General features: G+C 39.3%; 1 protein-coding gene across 1 annotated transcript in view; it reads right to left on the bottom strand.

Moving 5' to 3' along the window:
* The window catches only part of Elk (Eag-like K[+] channel), a 245,415-nt gene extending 229,607 nt beyond the window's left edge, over positions 1 to 15,808 (bottom strand). The window contains exon 1 of the mRNA XM_070104434.1: positions 14,325 to 15,808. Coding sequence (XP_069960535.1) covers positions 14,325 to 14,400 — 76 coding nt within the window. The 5' untranslated portion in view covers positions 14,401 to 15,808. The remainder of the gene's footprint in view (positions 1 to 14,324) is intronic.
* Positions 15,809 to 20,625: the final 4,817 nt, after the last annotated feature.

Below are 20,625 nucleotides of genomic sequence, written 5' to 3'. Positions count from 1 at the left end.
CTAACTCTAAAATGTTATAATTGACTATTGCTTTTAAAGGAGTGGACGGGTAAGCCTGTGGAAGGTCTCTGTCAGATGACCAAAACCTCCAGCTGTGGGTCATCATCTATGACCAGCGTCAGGAAACACTTGTCCTGTTTCCTGACAAACATTATATATATATATATATATATATATATATATATATATATATATATATATATATATATATATATATATATATATATATCCTAGGTAGTAGGCTGGTAGACAGCAACCACCCAGGGAGGCACTACCGTCCTGTGGTAGTAGATTGGTAGACAACAACCACTCAGGGAGGTACTACCGTCCTGTGGTAGTAGATTGGTAGACAACAACCACCCAGGGAGGTACTACCATCCTGTGGTAGTAGGTTGGTAGACAACCACCCAGGGAGGTACTACCATCCTGTGGTAGTAGGTTGGTAGACAGCAACCACCCAGGGAGGTACTACCATCCTGTGGCAGTAGGTTGGTAGACAGCAACCACCCAGGGAGGTACTACCATCCTGTGGTAGTAGATTGGTAGACAACAACCACCCAGGGAGGTACTACCATCCTGTGGTAGTAGGTTGGTAGACAACAACCACTCAGGGAGGTACTACCGTCCTGTGGTAGTAGGTTGGTAGACAACAACCACCCAGGGAGGTACTACAATCCTGTGGTAGTAGGTTGATAGACAACAACCACCCAGGGAGGTACTACCATCCTGTGGTAGTAGGTTGGTAGACAGCAACCACCCAGGGAGGTACTACCATCCTGTGGCAGTAGGTTGGTAGACAGCAACCACCAGAGATCAGTATTTGTGTATATTTCGTCTGCTCTTGCGAATTCCTTGCATTGTTAAAATCTCTAGTAAGGTTGATGCATGCAGGGGATGAGATGAAAAGCTGTAAGCCTTCTCCCTGAAAGCTGGCTGCCTTGGATCAACGTCTAGCGCAAGCTGGACGCCAAGGTATTGTCCAGTGTGGGTAGAATGGTATAGCACTGCGCACCTTGTTCCAAGGTTCGTAGGTTCGAGTCTCCTTCAGCCAGAGATCAGTGTTTGTGTATATTTCGCCTGCTCCTGCTAATTCATTGTATATATATATATATATATATATATATATATATATATATATATATATATATATATATATATATATATATATATATATATATATATACATATATATATACATATATATATATATATATATATATATATATATATATATATATATATATATATATATATATATATATATATATATATATATATATATATATATATATATATATACATACATATATATACATACATATATATACATACATATATATACATACATATATATACATACATATATATACAGCAACCACCCAGGGAGGGTACTACCGTCCTGCCAGATGACTGTGAAACAAAAACCTGTAACTGTTTTGCATGATGGTAGGATTGCTGGTGTCTTTTTCTGTCTCATAAACACGCTAGATAACAGGGATATCTTGCTACTCCTACTTACACTTTGGTCACACTTCACAGACACGCACATGCATATATATATACATACATCTAGGTTTTTCTCCTTTTTCTAAATAGCTCTTGTTCTTCTTTATTTCTTCTATTGTCCATGGGGAAGTGGAAAAGAATCTTTCCTCCGTAAGCCATGCGTGTCGTATGAGGCGACTAAAATGCCGGGAGCAATGGGCTAGTAACCCCTTCTCCTGTAGACATTTACTAAAAAAGAGAAGAAGAAAAACTTTATAAAACTGGGATGCTTAAATGTGCGTGGATGTAGTGCGGATGACAAGAAACAGATGATTGCTGATGTTATGAATGAAAAGAAGTTGGATGTCCTGGCCCTAAGTGAAACAAAGCTGAAGGGGGTAGGGGAGTTTCAGTGGGGGGAAATAAATGGGATTAAATCTGGAGTATCTGAGAGAGTTAGAGCAAAGGAAGGGGTAGCAGTAATGTTAAATGATCAGTTATGGAAGGAGAAAAGAGAATGTGAATGTGTAAATTCAAGAATTATGTGGATTAAAGTAAAGGTTGGATGCGAGAAGTGGGTCATAATAAGCGTGTATGCACCTGGAGAAGAGAGGAATGCAGAGGAGAGAGAGAGATTTTGGGAGATGTTAAGTGAATGTATAGGAGCCTTTGAACCAAGTGAGAGAGTAATTGTGGTAGGGGACCTGAATGCTAAAGTAGGAGAAACTTTTAGAGAGGGTGTGGTAGGTAAGTTTGGGGTGCCAGGTGTAAATGATAATGGGAGCCCTTTGATTGAACTTTGTATAGAAAGGGGTTTAGTTATAGGTAATACATATTTTAAGAAACAGAGGATAAATAAGTATACAAGATATGATGTAGGGCGAAATGACAGTAGTTTGTTGGATTATGTATTGGTAGATAAAAGACTGTTGAGTAGACTTCAGGATGTACATGTTTATAGAGGGGCCACAGATTTATCAGATCACTTTCTAGTTGTAGCTACACTGAGAGTAAAAGGTAGATGGGATACAAGGAGAATAGAAGCATCAGGGAAGAGAGAGGTGAAGGTTTATACACTAAAAGAGGAGGCAGTTAGGGTAAGATATAAACAGCTATTGGAGGATAGATGGGCTAATGAGAGCATAGGCAACGGGGTCGAAGAGGTATGGGGTAGGTTTAAAAATGTAGTGTTAGAGTGTTCAGCAGAAGTTTGTGGTTACAGGAAAGTGGGTGCGGGAGGGAAGAGGAGCGATTGGTGGAATGATGATGTAAAGAGAGTAGTAAGGGAGAAAAAGTTAGCATATGAGAAGTTTTTACAAAGTAGAAGTGATGCAAGGAGGGAAGAGTATATGGAGAAAAAGAGAGAGGTTAAGAGAGTGGTGAAGCAATGTAAAAAGAGAGCAAATGAGAGAGTGGGTGAGATGTTATCAACAAATTTTGTTGAAAATAAGAAAAAGTTTTGGAGTGAGATTAACAAGTTAAGAAAGCCTAGAGAACAAATGGATTTGTCAGTTAAAAATGGGAGAGGAGAGTTATTAAATGGAGAGTTAGAGGTATTGGGAAGATGGAGGGAATATTTTGAGGAATTATTAAATGTTGATGAAGATAGGGAAGCTGTGATTTCGTGTATAGGACAAGGAGGAATAACATCTTGTAGGAGTGAGGAAGAGCCAGTTGTGAATGTGGGGGAAGTTCGTGAGGCAGTAGGTAAAATGAAAGGGGGTAAGGCAGCCGGGATTGATGGGATAAAGATAGAAATGTTAAAAGCAGGTGGGGATATAGTTTTGGAGTGGTTGGTGCAATTATTTAATAAATGTATGGAAGAGGGTAAGGTACCTAGGGATTGGCAGAGAGCATGCATAGTTCCTTTGTATAAAGGCAAAGGGGATAAGAGTGCAAAAATTATAGGGGGATAAGTCTGCTGAGAATACCTGGTAAAGTGTATGGTAGAGTTATTATTGAAAGAATTAAGAGTAAGACGGAGAATAGGATAGCAGATGAACAAGGAGGCTTTAGGAAAGGTAGGGGGTGTGTGGACCAGGTGTTTACAGTGAAACATATAAGTGAACAGTATTTAGATATGGCTAAAGAGGTCTTTGTGGCATTTATGGATTTGAAAAAGGCGTATGACAGGGTGGATAGGGGAACAATGTGGCAGATGTTGCAAGTGTATGGTGTAGGAGGTAGGTTACTGAAAGCAGTGAAGAGTTTTTACGAGGATAGTGAGGCTCAAGTTAGAGTATGTAGGAAAGAGGGAAATTATTTCCCAGTAAAAGTAGGCCTTAGACAAGGATGTGTGATGTCACCGTGGTTGTTTAATATATTTATAAATGGGGTTGTAAGAGAAGTAAATGCGAGGGTCTTGGCAAGAGGCGTGGAGTTAAAAGATAAAGAATCACACACAAAGTGGGAGTTGTCACAGCTGCTCTTTGCTGATGACACTGTGCTCTTGGGAGATTCTGAAGAGAAGTTGCAGAGATTGGTGGATGAATTTGGTAGGGTGTGCAAAAGAAGAAAATTAAAGGTGAATACAGGAAAGAGTAAGGTTATGAGGATAACAAAAAGATTAGGTGATGAAAGATTGAATATCAGATTGGAGGGAGAGAGTATGGAGGAGGTGAATGTATTCAGATATTTGGGAGTGGACGTGTCAGCGGATGGGTCTATGAAAGATGAGGTGAATCATAGAATTGATGAGGGGAAAAGAGTGAGTGGTGCACTTAGGAGTCTGTGGAGACAAAGAACTTTGTCCTTGGAGGCAAAGAGGGGAATGTATGAGAGTATAGTTTTACCAACGCTCTTATATGGGTGTGAAGCATGGGTGATGAATGTTGCAGCGAGGAGAAGGCTGGAGGCAGTGGAGATGTCATGTCTGAGGGCAATGTGTGGTGTGAATATAATGCAGAGAATTCGTAGTTTGGAAGTTAGGAGGAGGTGCGGGATTACCAAAACTGTTGTCCAGAGGGCTGAGGAAGGGTTGTTGAGGTGGTTCGGACATGTAGAGAAAATGGAGCGAAGCAGAATGACTTCAAGAGTGTATCAGTCTGTAGTGGAAGGAAGGCGGGGTAGGGGTCGGCCTAGGAAAGGTTGGAGAGAGGGGGTAAAGGAGGTTTTGTGTGCGAGGGGCTTGGACTTCCAGCAGGCATGCGTGAGCGTGTTTGATAGGAGTGAATGGAGACAAATGGTTTTTAATACTTGACGTGCTGTTGGAGTGTGAGCAAAGTAACATTTATGAAGGGGTTCAGGGAAACCGGCAGGCCGGACTTGAGTCCTGGAGATGGGAAGTACAGTGCCTGCACTCTGAAGGAGGGGTGTTAATGTTGCAGTTTAAAAACTGTAGTGTAAAGCACCCTTCTGGCAAGACAGTGATGGAGTGAATGATGGTGAAAGTTTTTCTTTTTCGGGCCACCCTGCCTTGGTGGGAATCGGCCAGTGTGATAATATATATATATATATATATATATATATATATATATATATATATATATATATATATATATATATATATATATATATATATATATATATATATATATATATAGATATATATATATATATATATTAGATGTATAAGCTCAGATGTGTATTTTCTCAGCGTGTATATGCTGACAGTGCATTAATCAGTATTTTAGAGTTTAAAGTATTCTTAAGTGGTGGAGAAACAGGTTGCCACATAGTCTTTAAACCCCATTAACCAACCAGCCTTAATGACCCTCGTGTGTAGACAGACGTGAGGACCAGGAGACATGCAGCCTTAATGACCCTCGTGTGCAGACAGGCTTCAAGACCAGGTGACATGAAGCCTTAATGACCCTCGTGCGCAAACAGGCTTCAAGACCAGATGACATGCAGCCTTAATGACCCTCGTGTGCAGACAGGCTTCAAGACCAGGTGACATGAAGCCTTAATGACCCTCTTGTGCACACAGGCTTCAAGACCAGATGACATGCAGCCTTAATGACCCTCGTGTGCAAACAGGCTTCAAGACCAGATGACATGCAGCCTTAATGACCCTCGTGTGCAGACAGACCTCAAGACCAGGTGACATGCAGCCTTGATGACCCTCGTGTGCAGACAGACCTCAAGACCAGGTGATATGCAGCCTTAATGACCCTCGTGTGCAGACAGATCTCAAGACCAGATGACATGCAGCCTTAATGACCCTCGTGTGCAGACAGGCTTCAAGACCAGGTGACATGCAGCCTTAATGACCCTCGTGTGCAGACAGGCTTCAAGACCACTTAATCCTGCCAGGGGAATCGCTTGATCCATAAGGAGTAAGTTCCCGACACAAAATAAGAACGTAAATGATAGTGAGATGCTGTAGCAGCATCCTAGAAAAGGATGCGATCCTCTCCTCTGTTTTGATCCTGATTATCTTAGAGATGCAGATAGAAGGACTCAAAACTGTTGAAACAACAGCTGCACATCAACAGTTGTTTTGTGATATAAATGACTTAGAAAACAAGATTGAGACACTTGTGAAACATCTGTGAATCTTTATTGAGGGAAGGTTTAGCCCACCAGTGGCTTCTTCAGTCCAATATAGAGAATAACGGTGGAAGATGAGTAGCTTGTGGTAATCAGTCCCTCAGCCTGGAGTTGATGTGTTCAGTGTGATTTTGTAAATGTTGATGAATTAGACACATGTGCAACTCTTGGGTATCTTTACTGAGGAAACGTTTCGCCACACAGTGGCTTCATCAGTCCAATACAAAGGAGAAACTTGAAGAACAGGAGGAGAATCAGGTAATCAGTCCCTCAACCTTGAGTCGATGTGGTAAGTCCATCAATCTTGAATAGATTACCTCATTCTCCTCCTGTTCTTCAAGATTCTCCTTTGTATTGGACTGATGAAGTCACTGTGTGGCGAAAGGTTTACTCAATAAAGATACCCAAGAGTTGCACATGTGTCTAATTTATCAACGTGTCGGTTCCCTGAACCATTCATCTACAACGACTTTGTAAATGGTACAAGTTGGACCGAAACGTCGTTGTAAGCTCCAATGTGCTGGTTATATGTGTATTGTTCCAGCATTGTACTTTATTATTCATCAGTCTCAAGATTATGGAACAGAATTCTTCTCCAGGCTGAGGGACTGACTACCTCAAAACTACGTCATCAAGACTGATGGACTGATGACATCGTTGTCACATCCCTACTACTGCCTCCTCTGTACTCGACTGAAGACGCCTGCTGTGTAGGCGATACGTTACGGTATAAAGACACCTAACTGTTGCACATGTCTTATCAAGCTATCGTTGTTGTACCGGTATTATTGTACCGGTATTATTGTACCGGTATTATTGTACCGGTATTATTGTACCGGCATTATTGTACCGGTATTATTGTACCGGTATTATTGTACCGGTATTATTGTACTGGTATTATTGTACCGGTTTTATTGTACCGGTATTATTGTACCGGTATTATTGTACCGGTATTATTGTATCGGTATTATTGTATCGGTATTATTGTACCGGTATTATTGTACCGGTATTATTGTACCGGTATTATTGTACCGGTATTATTGTACCAGTATTATTGTACCGGTATTATTGTACCGGTATTATTGTACCGGTATTATTGTACTGGTATTATTGTGCCAGTATTATTGTGCCAGTATTATTGTACCAGTATTATTGTACCGGTATTATTGTACCGGTATTATTGTACCGGTATTATTGTACCAGTATTATTGTACCGGTATTATTGTACCAGTATTATTGTACCGGTATTATTGTACCAGTATTATTGTACCGGTATTATTGTACCGGTATTATTGTACCGGTATTATTGTACCGGTATTATTGTACCAGTATTATTGTACCGGTATTATTGTACCAGTATTATTGTACCAGTATTATTATACCAGTATTATTGTACTGGTATTATTGCACCGGTATTATTGTACCGGTATTATTGTACCGGTATTATTGTACCGGTATTATTGTACCGGAATTATTGTACCGGTATTATTGTACCGGTATTATTGTACCGGTATTATTGTACCAGTATTATTGTACCAGTATTATTGTACCGGTATTATTGTACCGGTATTATTGTACCGGTATTATTGTACCGGTATTATTGTACCAGTATTATTGTACCAGTATTATTGTACCGGTATTATTGTACCAGTATTATTGTACCAGTATTATTGTACCGGTATTATTGTACCAGTATTATTGTACCAGTATTATTGTACCGGTATTATTGTACCGGTATTATTGTACCGGTATTATTGTACCGGTATTATTGTATCGGTATTATTGTACCGGTATTATTGTACCGGTATTATTGTACCAGTATTATTGTACCGGTATTATTGTACCAGTATTATTGTACCAGTATTATTGTACCGGTATTATTGTACCGGTATTATTGTACCGGTATTATTGTACCGGTATTATTGTATCAGTATTATTGTACCAGTATTATTATACCAGTATTATTGTACTGGTATTATTGTACCGGTATTATTGTACCGATATTATTGTACCGGTATTATTGTATCGGTATTATTGTACCAGTATTATTGTACCTGTATTATTGTACCGGTATTATGGTATCGGTATTATTGTACCGGTATTATTGTACCGGTATTATTGTATCGGTATTATTGTACCGGTATTATTGTACCGGTATTATTGTACCGGTATTATTGTACCGGTATTGTACCGGTATTATTGTACCGGTATTATTGTACCGGTATTATTGTACCGGTATTATTGTACCGGTATTATTGTACCAGTATTATTGTACCAGTATTATTGTACCAGTATTATTGTACCGGTATTATTGTACCGGTATTATTGTACCGGTATTATTATACCAGTATTATTGTACTGGTATTATTGCACCGGTATTATTGTACCGGTATTATTGTACCAGTATTATTGTACCGGTATTATTGTACCGGTATTATTGTATCGGTATTATTGTACCGGTTTTATTGTACCGGTATTATTGTACCGGTATTATTGTACCAGTATTATTGTACCGGTATTATTGTACAGGTATTATTGTACCGGTATTATTGTATCGGTATTATTGTACCGGTATTATTGTACCGGTATTATTGTATCGGTATTATTGTACCAGTATTATTGTACCGGTATTATTGTACCAGTATTATTGTACCAGTATTATTGTACCAGTATTATTGTACCGGTATTATTGTACCGGTATTATTGTACCGGTATTATTGTATCGGTATTATTGTACGAGTATTATTGTACCGGTATTATTGTACCGGTATTATTGTACCGGTATTATTGTACCGGTATTATTGTACCGGTATTATTGTACCGGTATTATTGTACCGGTATTATTGTACCAGTATTATTGTACCGGTATTATTGTACCAGTATTATTGTACCGGTATTATTGTACCGGTGTTATTGTACCGGTATTATTGTATCGGTATTATTGTACCGGTTTTATTGCACCGGTATTATTGTACCGGTATTATTGTACCGGTATTATTGTACCGGTATTATTGTACCGGTATTATTGTACCGGTATTATTGTACCGGTATTATTGTACTGGTATTATTATACCGGTTTTATTGTACCGGTATTATTGTACCAGTATTATTGTACCGGTATTATTGTACCGGTATTATTGTACCGGTATTATTGTACCGGTATTATTGTACTGGTATTATTGTACCGGTTTTATTGTACCGGTATTATTGTACCGGTTTTATTGTACCGGTATTATTGTACCGGTATTATTGTACCGGTATTATTGTACCGGTATTGTTGTACCGGTATTATTGTACCGGTATTATTGTACCGGTATTATTGTACCGGTATTATTGTACCGGTATTATTGTACCGGTATTATTGTACCGGTATTATTGTACCGGTATTATTAATAAATTAATCTTAATTAACTAGTCAATGTTCGTTAATAACCCACATGAAGAGCGAAACTCAGATCAATTAATCTGTATATTTCGACCCTATGGAAAGATAGACACAAACGCAGTATAATGCGATACTTTATTGACAACGTTTCGCCCACATAGGTAGATTTATCAAGTCATAAACACATATACCTGGGTAAAGAGTACACGAGTATATATAGTGTATATATCAGTATATATAGTGTATATATGAGTATATATAGTGTATATATGAGTATATATAGTGTATATAATGTATATATCAGTGTATATAGTGTATATATGAGTGTATATAGTGTATATAATGTATATATCAGTGTATATAGTGTATATATGAGTGTATATAGTGTATATATCAGTATATATAGTGTATATATGGGTGTATATAGTGTATATATCAGTATATATAGTGTATATATGGGTGTATATAGTGTATATATCAGTATATATAGTGTATATGTGGGTGTATATAGTGTATATATCAGTATATATAGTGTATATATGGGTGTATATAGTGTATATATCAGTATATATAGTTTATATATGGGTGTATATAGTGTATATATCAGTATATATAGTGTATATATGGGTGTATATAGTGTATATATCAGTATATATAGTGTATATATGGGTGTATATAGTGTATATATCAGTATATATAGTGTATATATGGGTGTATATAGTGTATATATCAGTATATATAGTGTATATATGAGTGTATATAGTGTATATATCAGTATATATAGTGTATATATGGGTGTATATAGTGTATATATCAGTATATGTAGTGTATATATGGGTGTATATAGTGTATATATCAGTATATATAGTGTATATATGGGTGTATATAGTGTATATATCAGTATATATAGTGTATATATGGGTGTATATAGTGTATATATCAGTATATATAGTGTATATATGGGTGTATATAGTGTATATATCAGTATATATAGTGTATATATGGGTGTATATAGTGTATATATCAGTATATATAGTGTATATATGGGTGTATATAGTGTATATATCAGTATATATAGTGTATATATGGGTGTATATAGTGTATATATCAGTATATATAGTGTATATATGGGTGTATATAGTGTATATATCAGTATATATAGTGTATATATGGGTGTATATAGTGTATATATCAGTATATATAGTGTATATATGGGTGTATATAGTGTATATATCAGTATATATAGTGTATATATGGGTGTATATAGTGTATATATCAGTATATATAGTGTATATATCAGTATATATAGTGTATATATGGGTGTATATAGTGTATATATCAGTATATATAGTGTATATATCAGTATATATAGTGTATATATGGGTGTATATAGTGTATATATCAGTATATATAGTGTATATATCAGTATATATAGTGTATATATGGGTGTATATAGTGTATATATCAGTATATATAGTGTATATATGGGTGTATATAGTGTATATATCAGTATATATAGTGTATATATCAGTATATATAGTGTATATATGGGTGTATATAGTGTATATATCAGTATATATAGTGTATATATCAGTATATATAGTGTATATATGGGTGTATATAGTGTATATATCAGTATATATAGTGTATATGTGAGCACAGTGGAACCTCAAAAATCGAACTGCTCCCAACACGACCAATTATGTAAGTGTATTTTTGTAAGTGCTTTTATAAGTGTATTTTTGTAAGTGCTTTTATAAGTGTATTTTTGTAAGTGCTTTTATAAGTGTATTTTTGTAAGTGCTTTTATAAGTGTATTTTTGTAAGTGCTTTTATAAGTGTATTTTTGTAAGTGCTTTTATAAGTGTATTTTTGTAAGTGCTTTTATAAGTGTATTTTTGTAAGTGCTTTTATAAGTGTATTTTTGTAAGTGCTTTTATAAGTGTATTTTTGTAAGTGCTTTTATAAGTGTATTTTTGTAAGTGCTTTTATAAGTGTATTTTTGTAAGTGCTTTTATAAGTGTATTTTTGTAAGTGCTTTTATAAGTGTATTTTTGTAAGTGCTTTTATAAGTGTATTTTTGTAAGTGCTTTTATAAGTGTATTTTTGTAAGTGCTTTTATAAGTGTATTTTTGTAAGTGCTTTTATAAGTGTATTTTTGTAAGTGCTTTTATAAGTGTATTTTTGTAAGTGCTTTTATAAGTGTATTTTTGTAAGTGCTTTTATAAGTGTATTTTTGTAAGTGCTTTTATAAGTGTATTTTTGTAAGTGCTTTTATAAGTGTATTTTTGTAAGTGCTTTTATAAGTGTATTTTTGTAAGTGCTTTTATAAGTGTATTTTTGTAAGTGCTTTTATAAGTGTATTTTTGTAAGTGCTTTTATAAGTGTATTTTTGTAAGTGCTTTTATAAGTGTATTTTTGTAAGTGCTTTTATAAGTGTATTTTTGTAAGTGCTTTTATAAGTGTATTTTTGTAAGTGCTTTTATAAGTGTATTTTTGTAAGTGCTTTTATAAGTGTATTTTTGAGGGTCTGACATGGACTAACCTAATTTACATTATTCCTGATGGGAATAATTTCATTCAGTAGCGGCGCTCGAACAGACTTCTGGACAGAAGAAAGTTCAATATTTGAGGTTCCACTGTATGTGTAGTGTGGAGAGTGTTGGGAAGGTTCAATATTTGAGGTTCCACTGTATGTGTAGTGTGGAGAGTGTTGGGAAGGTTCAATATTTGAGGTTCCACTGTATGTGTAGTGTGGAGAGTGTTGGGAAGGTTCAATATTTGAGGTTCCACTGTATGTGTAGTGTGGAGAGTGTTGGGAAGGTTCAATATTTGAGGTTCCACTGTATATGTAGTGTGGAGAGTGTTGGGAAGGTTCATTATTTGAGGTTCCACTGTATGTGTAGTGTGGAGAGTGTTGGGAAGGTTCAATATTTGAGGTTCCACTGTATATGTAGTGTGGAGAGTGTTGGGAAGGTTCAATATTTGAGGTTCCACTGTATGTGTAGTGTGGAGAGTGTTGGGAAGGTTCAATATTTGAGGTTCCACTGTATATGTAGTGTGGAGAGTGTTGGGAAGGTTCAATATTTGAGGTTCCACTGTATATGTAGTGTGGAGAGTGTTGGGAAGGTTCAATATTTGAGGTTCCACTGTATATGTAGTGTGGAGACTGTTGGGAAGGTTCAATATTTGAGGTTCCACTGTATGTGTAGTGTGGAGAGTGTTGGGAAGGTTCAATATTTGAGGTTCCACTGTATGTGTAGTGTGGAGAGTGTTGGGAAGGTTCAATATTTGAGGTTCCACTGTATGTGTAGTGTGGAGAGTGTTGGGAAGGTTCAATATTTGAGGTTCCACTGTATGTGTAGTGTGGAGAGTGTTGGGAAGGTTGTATTTAAGATGGACCTGCCCGGGACGGGCGAGTGTGTATATTTGTTATGGAGAATAACGACGGAGATATTTACTAACTATAGTTCTCCTGGAGAGAGTTCCGGGGGTCAACGCCCCCGCGGCCCGGTCTATATAGTGTTGGTATTTTATATATATTTTAGTTTCATATCTCGACCCCTTTCAGGGATCCTCTTCTGCTGAAGAGGATCCCAGAAGGGGGTCGAAATATACAGATCAATCATCCTGTGTTGCTGTCCCAGTGTGTTGTCATTATTCAACATATGTGTGCAACACATGTGTGTTAGTTATGTGCCTTAGGCAGTACATAGGACTTCAGTCTTAAAAAAAACTATACCACGGGTGGGGATAGAACCCGCGGTCAGAGTCTCAAAACTCCAGACCGTCGCGTTAGCCACTGGACCAGCTAGCCACAATAATTGTAGCGTTAGCCACTGGACCAGCTAGCCACAATAATTGTAGCGTTAGCCACTGGACCAGCTAGCCACAATAATTGTAGCGTTAGCCACTGGACCAGGTAGCCACAATAATTGTAGCATTAGCCACTGGACCAGCTAGCCACAATAATTGTAGCGTTAGCCACTGGACCAGCTAGCCATAATAATTGTAGCGTTAGCCACTGGACCAGCTAGCCACAATAATTGTAGCGTTAGCCACTGGACCAGCTGGCCATAATAATTGTGGCCAGCTGGTCCAGTGGCTAACGCGACGGTCTGGAGTTTTGAGGCTCTCTGACCATGGGTTCTATCCCCACCCGTGCTATGGTTTGTTTGCAATCGTGTCATTACGATTTCGTGGATCACTTTAGTCTTATTCTTCAGGTTGACCTTGATCCACACTGTGGGGAGCAACTCTGTTCCAGGCTGAGGGACTGATCACCTCACAACCACATCTGTAAAGCTGCAGCTACCTCTACTGTCCCATATCTATTCCTCTCTGTATATGACTGAAGAAGTCTATCGTGAGGGCGAAACGTTTCGACAGTAAAGGAACCCATCTATTGCGCTACGTTTTTATTAAATACCTGGTTATCTGTACTGATGTAACCTGACGTCTGCACAATAGGATTCCTCCGTCGGAAACAGACAAATACGATATACCAGAAGCAAGGGGCTAGTAACACCTGTATAAATTACTAATTACAAAAAAAAGGAAGTTTTTTTTGGGGGGTCACTCTGCCTGGGTGGGAGACGGTCGGTACATTGAAAAAAATTATATATCCATCAGATTTTCCAATATGGGAATATTTAAGAGTGAATTTATTCACTAATTGTATATACATAAACGTTTTTTTGCAAGAGACGTTAATTGTGTTATTAAAGAGAGAGAGAGAGAGAGAGAGAGAGAGAGAGAGAGAGAGAGAGAGAGAGATTACTTCGTTATCTTGCCTGTAACAATTGACATCTTTCACTAACTGCTAGTACAATTAGGCGAGCTTTCATTTCGTCCTGATAATGGTTTAAGGGCTACTCGAAACATCTAGTTTCATCTCCAAATTATGGTCTAGTTGTGTGTGTTAGAGTTACCAATACAAAGTTATGGAAAGGTTAATACTTACGTGTTCCATCGAATCGAGTGGCTATGGTGTCAAGAAAGGTGTTTTGGGGAGCCAGAAGTCCTCTCCTGGCTGGCATGCTGGTGACTAGATGACCTCAGACCAGGTCAAGGCCTTGGTGACCTCGCTAGGTACACGGGGTCAACAGATCAAGGCCTCTTCTTGTGGCCTATCAATTTAGAAGAGACCAGCTGGTCAAGGATTACCCAGGTTACCTTTGAAGGTTCACGGGATCGACACATCAAGACCCTTGTGATCTGGTTACCTTTGAAGGTTCACGGGATCGACACATCAAGGCCCTTGTGATCTGGTTACCTTTGAAGGTTCACGGGATCGACACATCAAGACCCTTGTGATCTGGTTACCTTTGAAGGTTCACGGGATCGACACATCAAGGCCCTTGTGATCTGGTTACCTTTGAAGGTTCACGGGATCGACACATCAAGGCCCTTGTGATCTGGTTACCTTTGAAGGTTCACGGGATCGACACATCAAGGCCCTTGTGATCTGGTTACCTTTGAAGGTTCACGGGATCGACACATCAAGGCCCTTGTGATCTGGTTACCTTTGAAGGTTCACGGGATCGACACATCAAGGCCCTTGTGATCTGGTTACCTTTGAAGGTTCACGGGATCGACACATCAAGGCCCTTGTGATCTGGTTACCTTTGAAGGTTCACGGGATCGACAGGTCAAGGCCCTTGTGACTTCTCTAGATACACTGGATTTACAAGGTCAGAGTTCACTCAAACACAAGATTCTAACAGGTCAAAAACCACTTTAAATCCAGCAATAATCACCCAACAAACAATGCTTAAATCTGTTAAAATATTCGTTTCTGTCACTTATTTCTCTGTATAAACAAAAAAATTTACTTCCACTGTTTTTTCTTAATTCGTGGAGACTTAGGGAGAATATTACCCTGTTTCAACCAGAGTAATATCTATTTTAAGAGTAATAATACCAATAATTAACAAAAGTTATACCAAGTATAAGCAATAATAAGCTTAACAAGAATAATACCTGGTATTAGTGACAATAATACCAAAGTCTAGCGAGAGAATTATTGAGTTTTAGCGAGACTAATACCAAAGTCTAGCGAGAGAATTACTGAGTTTTAGCGAGACTAATACCAAAGTCTAGCGAGAGAATTACTGAGTTTTAGCGAGACTAATACCAAAGTCTAGCGAGAGAATTACTGAGTTTTAGCGAGACTAATACCAAAGTCTAGCGAGAGAATTACTGAGTTTTAGCGAGACTAATACCAAAGTCTAGCGAGAGAATTACTGAGTTTTAGCGAGACTAATACCAAAGTCTAGCGAGAGAATACCCAAGTCTAGCGGGAATAACAACCGAAGTGTAGCGAGAATAATGCCAACGGGAATAGCCAGAGTAATAGCATTGTTGACCACGAGAGGAGCACTGTGTCTCAGGTGATGGTGAGGTTGTTCACGATGACTGGAGAGCCAGTTATCTCCCCCGTATTCCCTTCACCTGTAATGAGACAGAAACAGTTCTTGTCAGTATTAATGTTACTGTTAGTGGCGTACTATTGGCATTAGAATAGTTAAGTGATAGTTGTGGCTAGTTTATTGCCTGAGTTTCACATGATTTCGTGTCTTAAACTGTTAAGCAATGTTCGTTTAAATTTTTTTTTTTTTTTTGGGTCGGTGTCTTGTTTTTCTTACTCTCGCCCACACAATCTTCCAGGTACAGTCTCCCTCATACACACTCTCCCTCACACACTCTCCCTCACACACTCTCCCTCACACACGCTCTTCCACATAATCTTCCTCACATACACTCTCCCTACACATACTCTCCCTCACACACTCTCCTACACATACTCTCCCTCACACACTCTCCTACATATACTCTCCCTCACACACTCTCCTACACATACTCTCCCTCACACACTCTCCTACACATACTCTCCCTCACACACTCTCCTACACATACTCTCCCTCACACACTCTCCTACACATACTCTTCATCACACACTCTCCCTCACACACTCTCCTACACATACTCTCCCTCACACACTCTCCTACACATACTCTTCATCACACACTCTCCCTCACACACTCTCCTACACATACTCTCCCTCACACACTCTCCTACACATACTCTCCCTCACACACTCTCCTACACATACTCTCCCTCACACACTCTCCTACACATACTCTCCCTCACACACTCTCCTACACATACTCTCCCTCACACACTCTCCTACACATACTCTCCCTCACACACTCTCCTACACATACTCTCCCTCACACACTCTCCTACACATACTCTTCATCACACACTCTCCCTCACACACTCTCCTACACATACTCTCCCTCACACACTCTCCTACACATACTCTCCCTCACACACTCTCCTACACATACTCTCCCTCACACACTCTCCTACACATACTCTCCCTCACATACTCTCCTACACATACTCTCCCTCACACACTCTCCTACACATACTCTCCCTCACACACTCTCCTACACATACTCTTCATCACACACTCTCCCTCACACACTCTCCTACACATACTCTCCCTCACACACTCTCCTACACATACTCTCCCTCACACACTCTCCTACACATACTCTCCCTCACACACTCTCCTACACATACTCTTCATCACACACTCTCCTACACATACTCTCCCTCACACACTCTCCTACACATACTCTCCCTCACACACTCTCCTACACATACTCTTCATCACACACTCTCCCTCACACACTCTCCTACACATACTCTCCCTCACATACTCTCCTACACATACTCTCCCTCACACACTCTCCTACACATACTCTCCCTCACACACTCTCCTACACATACTCTCCCTCACACACTCTCCTACACATACTCTCCCTCACACACTCTCCTACACATACTCTCCCTCACACACTCTCCTACACATACTCTCCCTCACACACTCTCCTACACATACTCTCCCTCACACACTCTCCTACACATACTCTTCATCACACACTCTCCCTCACACACTCTCCTACACATACTCTCCCTCACACACTCTCCTACACATACTCTTCATCACACACTCTCCCTCACACACTCTCCTACACATACTCTCCCTCACACACTCTCCTACACATACTCTCCCTCACACACTCTCCTACACATACTCTCCCTCACACACTCTCCTACACATACTCTTCATCACACACTCTCTTACACATACTCTCCCTCACACACTCTCCAACACATACTCTCCCTCACACACTCTCCTACACATACTCTCCCTCACACACTCTCCCTCACACACTCTCCTACACATACTCTCCCTCACACACTCTCCTACACATACTCTTCATCACACACTCTCCCTCACACACTCTCCTACACATACTCTCCCTCACATACTCTCCTACACATACTCTTCATCACACACTCTCCCTCACACACTCTCCTACACATACTCTCCCTCACATACTCTCCTACACATACTCTCCCTCACACACTCTCCTACACATACTCTCCCTCACACACTCTCCTACACATACTCTCCCTCACACACTCTCCTACACATACTCTCCCTCACACACTCTCCTACACATACTCTCCCTCACACACTCTCCTACACATACTCTCCCTCACACACTCTCCTACACATACTCTCCCTCACACACTCTCCTACACATACTCTCCCTCACACACTCTCCTACACATACTCTCCCTCACACACTCTCCTACACATACTCTCCCTCACACACTCTCCTACACATACTCTCCCTCACATACTCTCCCTCACACACTCTCCTACACATACTCTCCCTCACATACTCTCCCTCACACACTCTCCTACACATACTCTCCCTCACACACTCTCCTACACATACTCTCCCTCACACACTCTCCTACACATACTCTCCCTCACACACTCTCCTACACATCCTCTCCCTCACACACTCTCCTACACATCCTCTCCCTCACACACTCTCCTACACATACTCTCCCTCACACACTCTCCTACACATACTCTCCCTCACATACTCTCAAAACAAGAATCAAGACAAACAGTTCAAGGTAAACTAAAGAGGGTAGCTTTTCACTCATATATCCCCTTCACTAAGATATTTACAGTAAGTTTATTCAGGTATACACAAATACAACTACATATACAACTACATATACAACTACATATACATGTATTATCATATATGTAGAGAACTTAGGATAATCCAAAAATGTCAGACAAAGTGACTTATTTCCATATTTACAGAACTTACTGTATTTACAGAGTTACATGATCAGCAGAATAGTAATAACGAGTGAGAGAGTGCAAAGAGGCACTCGCTACAGTTGGTTTACGTGTCAAGATAGTATAGCTAGTATGAGTGTATCTGACAAGCATTAGTGAGTGTCTGCCACCAGCCAGGTGCCAAAGTAAAACAACAACCTGGATGTAAACTTTCATCCACTTAGTTGACTTGAATTGGACAGCCTAACAGAACAGTTGGGCCCCTAAATAAACTGCTCCAGCCTAACTGCTACTAGGCGTGCCACTGGGTATGATGAACGGGGAGTAAACTGTAACGTTCTCCATGCATGTCACATCAGTGTCTTGAAGTTTGCATGTGTCTTTAGCCACATCTAATACAGTGTTCCTCCATTCTTATGTTCTGCTAAGAAAGCCAGAATGGAGATCAGCCACTGAAAGAAGACGGAAAAGATGGTTAAGACGAGGAAAAAGATAGATTGCAGAACTAATTGAAAACATAAATATGTCACAAGAAAAGAAGGATAACTTTTATTGAGAGATTAACAGCAACAAACAGGAACTAAAACATTCTTTTCAGACTGAAAGAGGATGTAAAGAAGAAAAAGTTATACAAGAAATAACGAAAAATTTAACATTTCTACACATACACAATATGGAAAAAAAAACTCTATGAAAAACTAGACATTTCTACACACACACAATAAGGAAAATAAAAAATGCCTCTACTAATAGCAGTTTCATACACAGACGAGGAAAATAGAAACGAGTGAAATCCTGAAAGTCCAGCATGACTCAGTGTTCAGCAGTTCACTGAACAACAGAAGAGGGGAGAAACCAGAAAGTTTTCTCATTACCTCTGCCCACCTGACATATATACCTGACATAGGCACAAAATTCCTTGGAAAGTGAGGGAAGAGTCCACACTTCCAGCTCCTGGGCCAGATTCATAGACCTCTCTATTTAGAAAGACCTGCTAACTACCACTATCGCGATCACTCAGCATTTTCTCAGATGAAAAGTTTAGATCTGGGCTAAATCTCTCTTTTTATTTTTTTTTTTGTGGAAGACCTCGATAAGATAACCACAAGCTCCAGCTGTGGGTCATCACGTGACTAAGACCAGCATCAGGAAACACTAGTCCTGTTTCCTGACAAACTTAAGCTAACCTAACCTAATCTACCTATTGCTAGGTGAACAGTGGCTGCAGGTGTAAGGTAACAAACCCAGCATTCCCCCCCCATACCTGGGATCAAACCACAAAGAACCTAATAATGCAAACACTGCAGAGGCCCAGAAAATGACAGTCTGGAAAACAAGAACTTACAAAATAGAAATAATGCCAGTGAGGACACTTTTCAGAACACTTGTGCCCTCTTGCATAGACTACTGGTCGATGTTGACAGTTCCGTCCAGGGCAGGAGAGATACCAGAGTTGGAAAAACACAGAGTTGACGAATTAAACAAATGTGTTTACTGCCTACATAAAGTCAATTACACAATTTCACTCCTGGGAACGTCTCAGAGAACTGGGAATGTACTCTAGAGAGAACGAGAGATATATGATTATACATTGTATGTGTGGAAGGTGCTTGAGGACCTGGTCCTTAACCTACACACTAACATAACTACATACCGAAGTCAAAGATTTAAGAATAAGCGTAAAATAAACCATGGGAGAAGCAGGGGCGCCGTGGTCACAATAAGAGCACATGGTATCAACATCCGTGGTCCCAGACTTGTCCAGCTGTTACCAGCAGATACCAAGTGTACAAGTTTTCAAGAGGAACGTGGATTATTGTCTCCGCTAAGTACCAGATGAACCAAGCTGTGATGGATATGTGGGCCAGCCTGACTCCAGCAGCAACAACCTGGTTGACCAGGTAATCAATAAGGAGTCTTCAACCTAAGCCAGGCAAAAAGATGAGGTAAATTCTTGTAACAGGTCACAGGTATATCACAGGTGGTGGTGGTGGTAGTGGTAGTGGTGGTCATGGTAGTGGTGGTAGTAGTGGTGGTGGTGGTAGTGGAGGTAGTGGTGGTGGTGCTAGTAGTGGTAGTG

Source organism: Cherax quadricarinatus, chromosome 92 (genome assembly GCF_038502225.1).
Source record: "Cherax quadricarinatus isolate ZL_2023a chromosome 92, ASM3850222v1, whole genome shotgun sequence".
In the NCBI taxonomy this organism is placed as follows: domain Eukaryota; kingdom Metazoa; phylum Arthropoda; class Malacostraca; order Decapoda; family Parastacidae; genus Cherax; species Cherax quadricarinatus.
The sequence above is the reverse complement of the archived record's forward strand: the minus strand, read 5'-3'. Positions and strand labels throughout refer to the sequence as shown.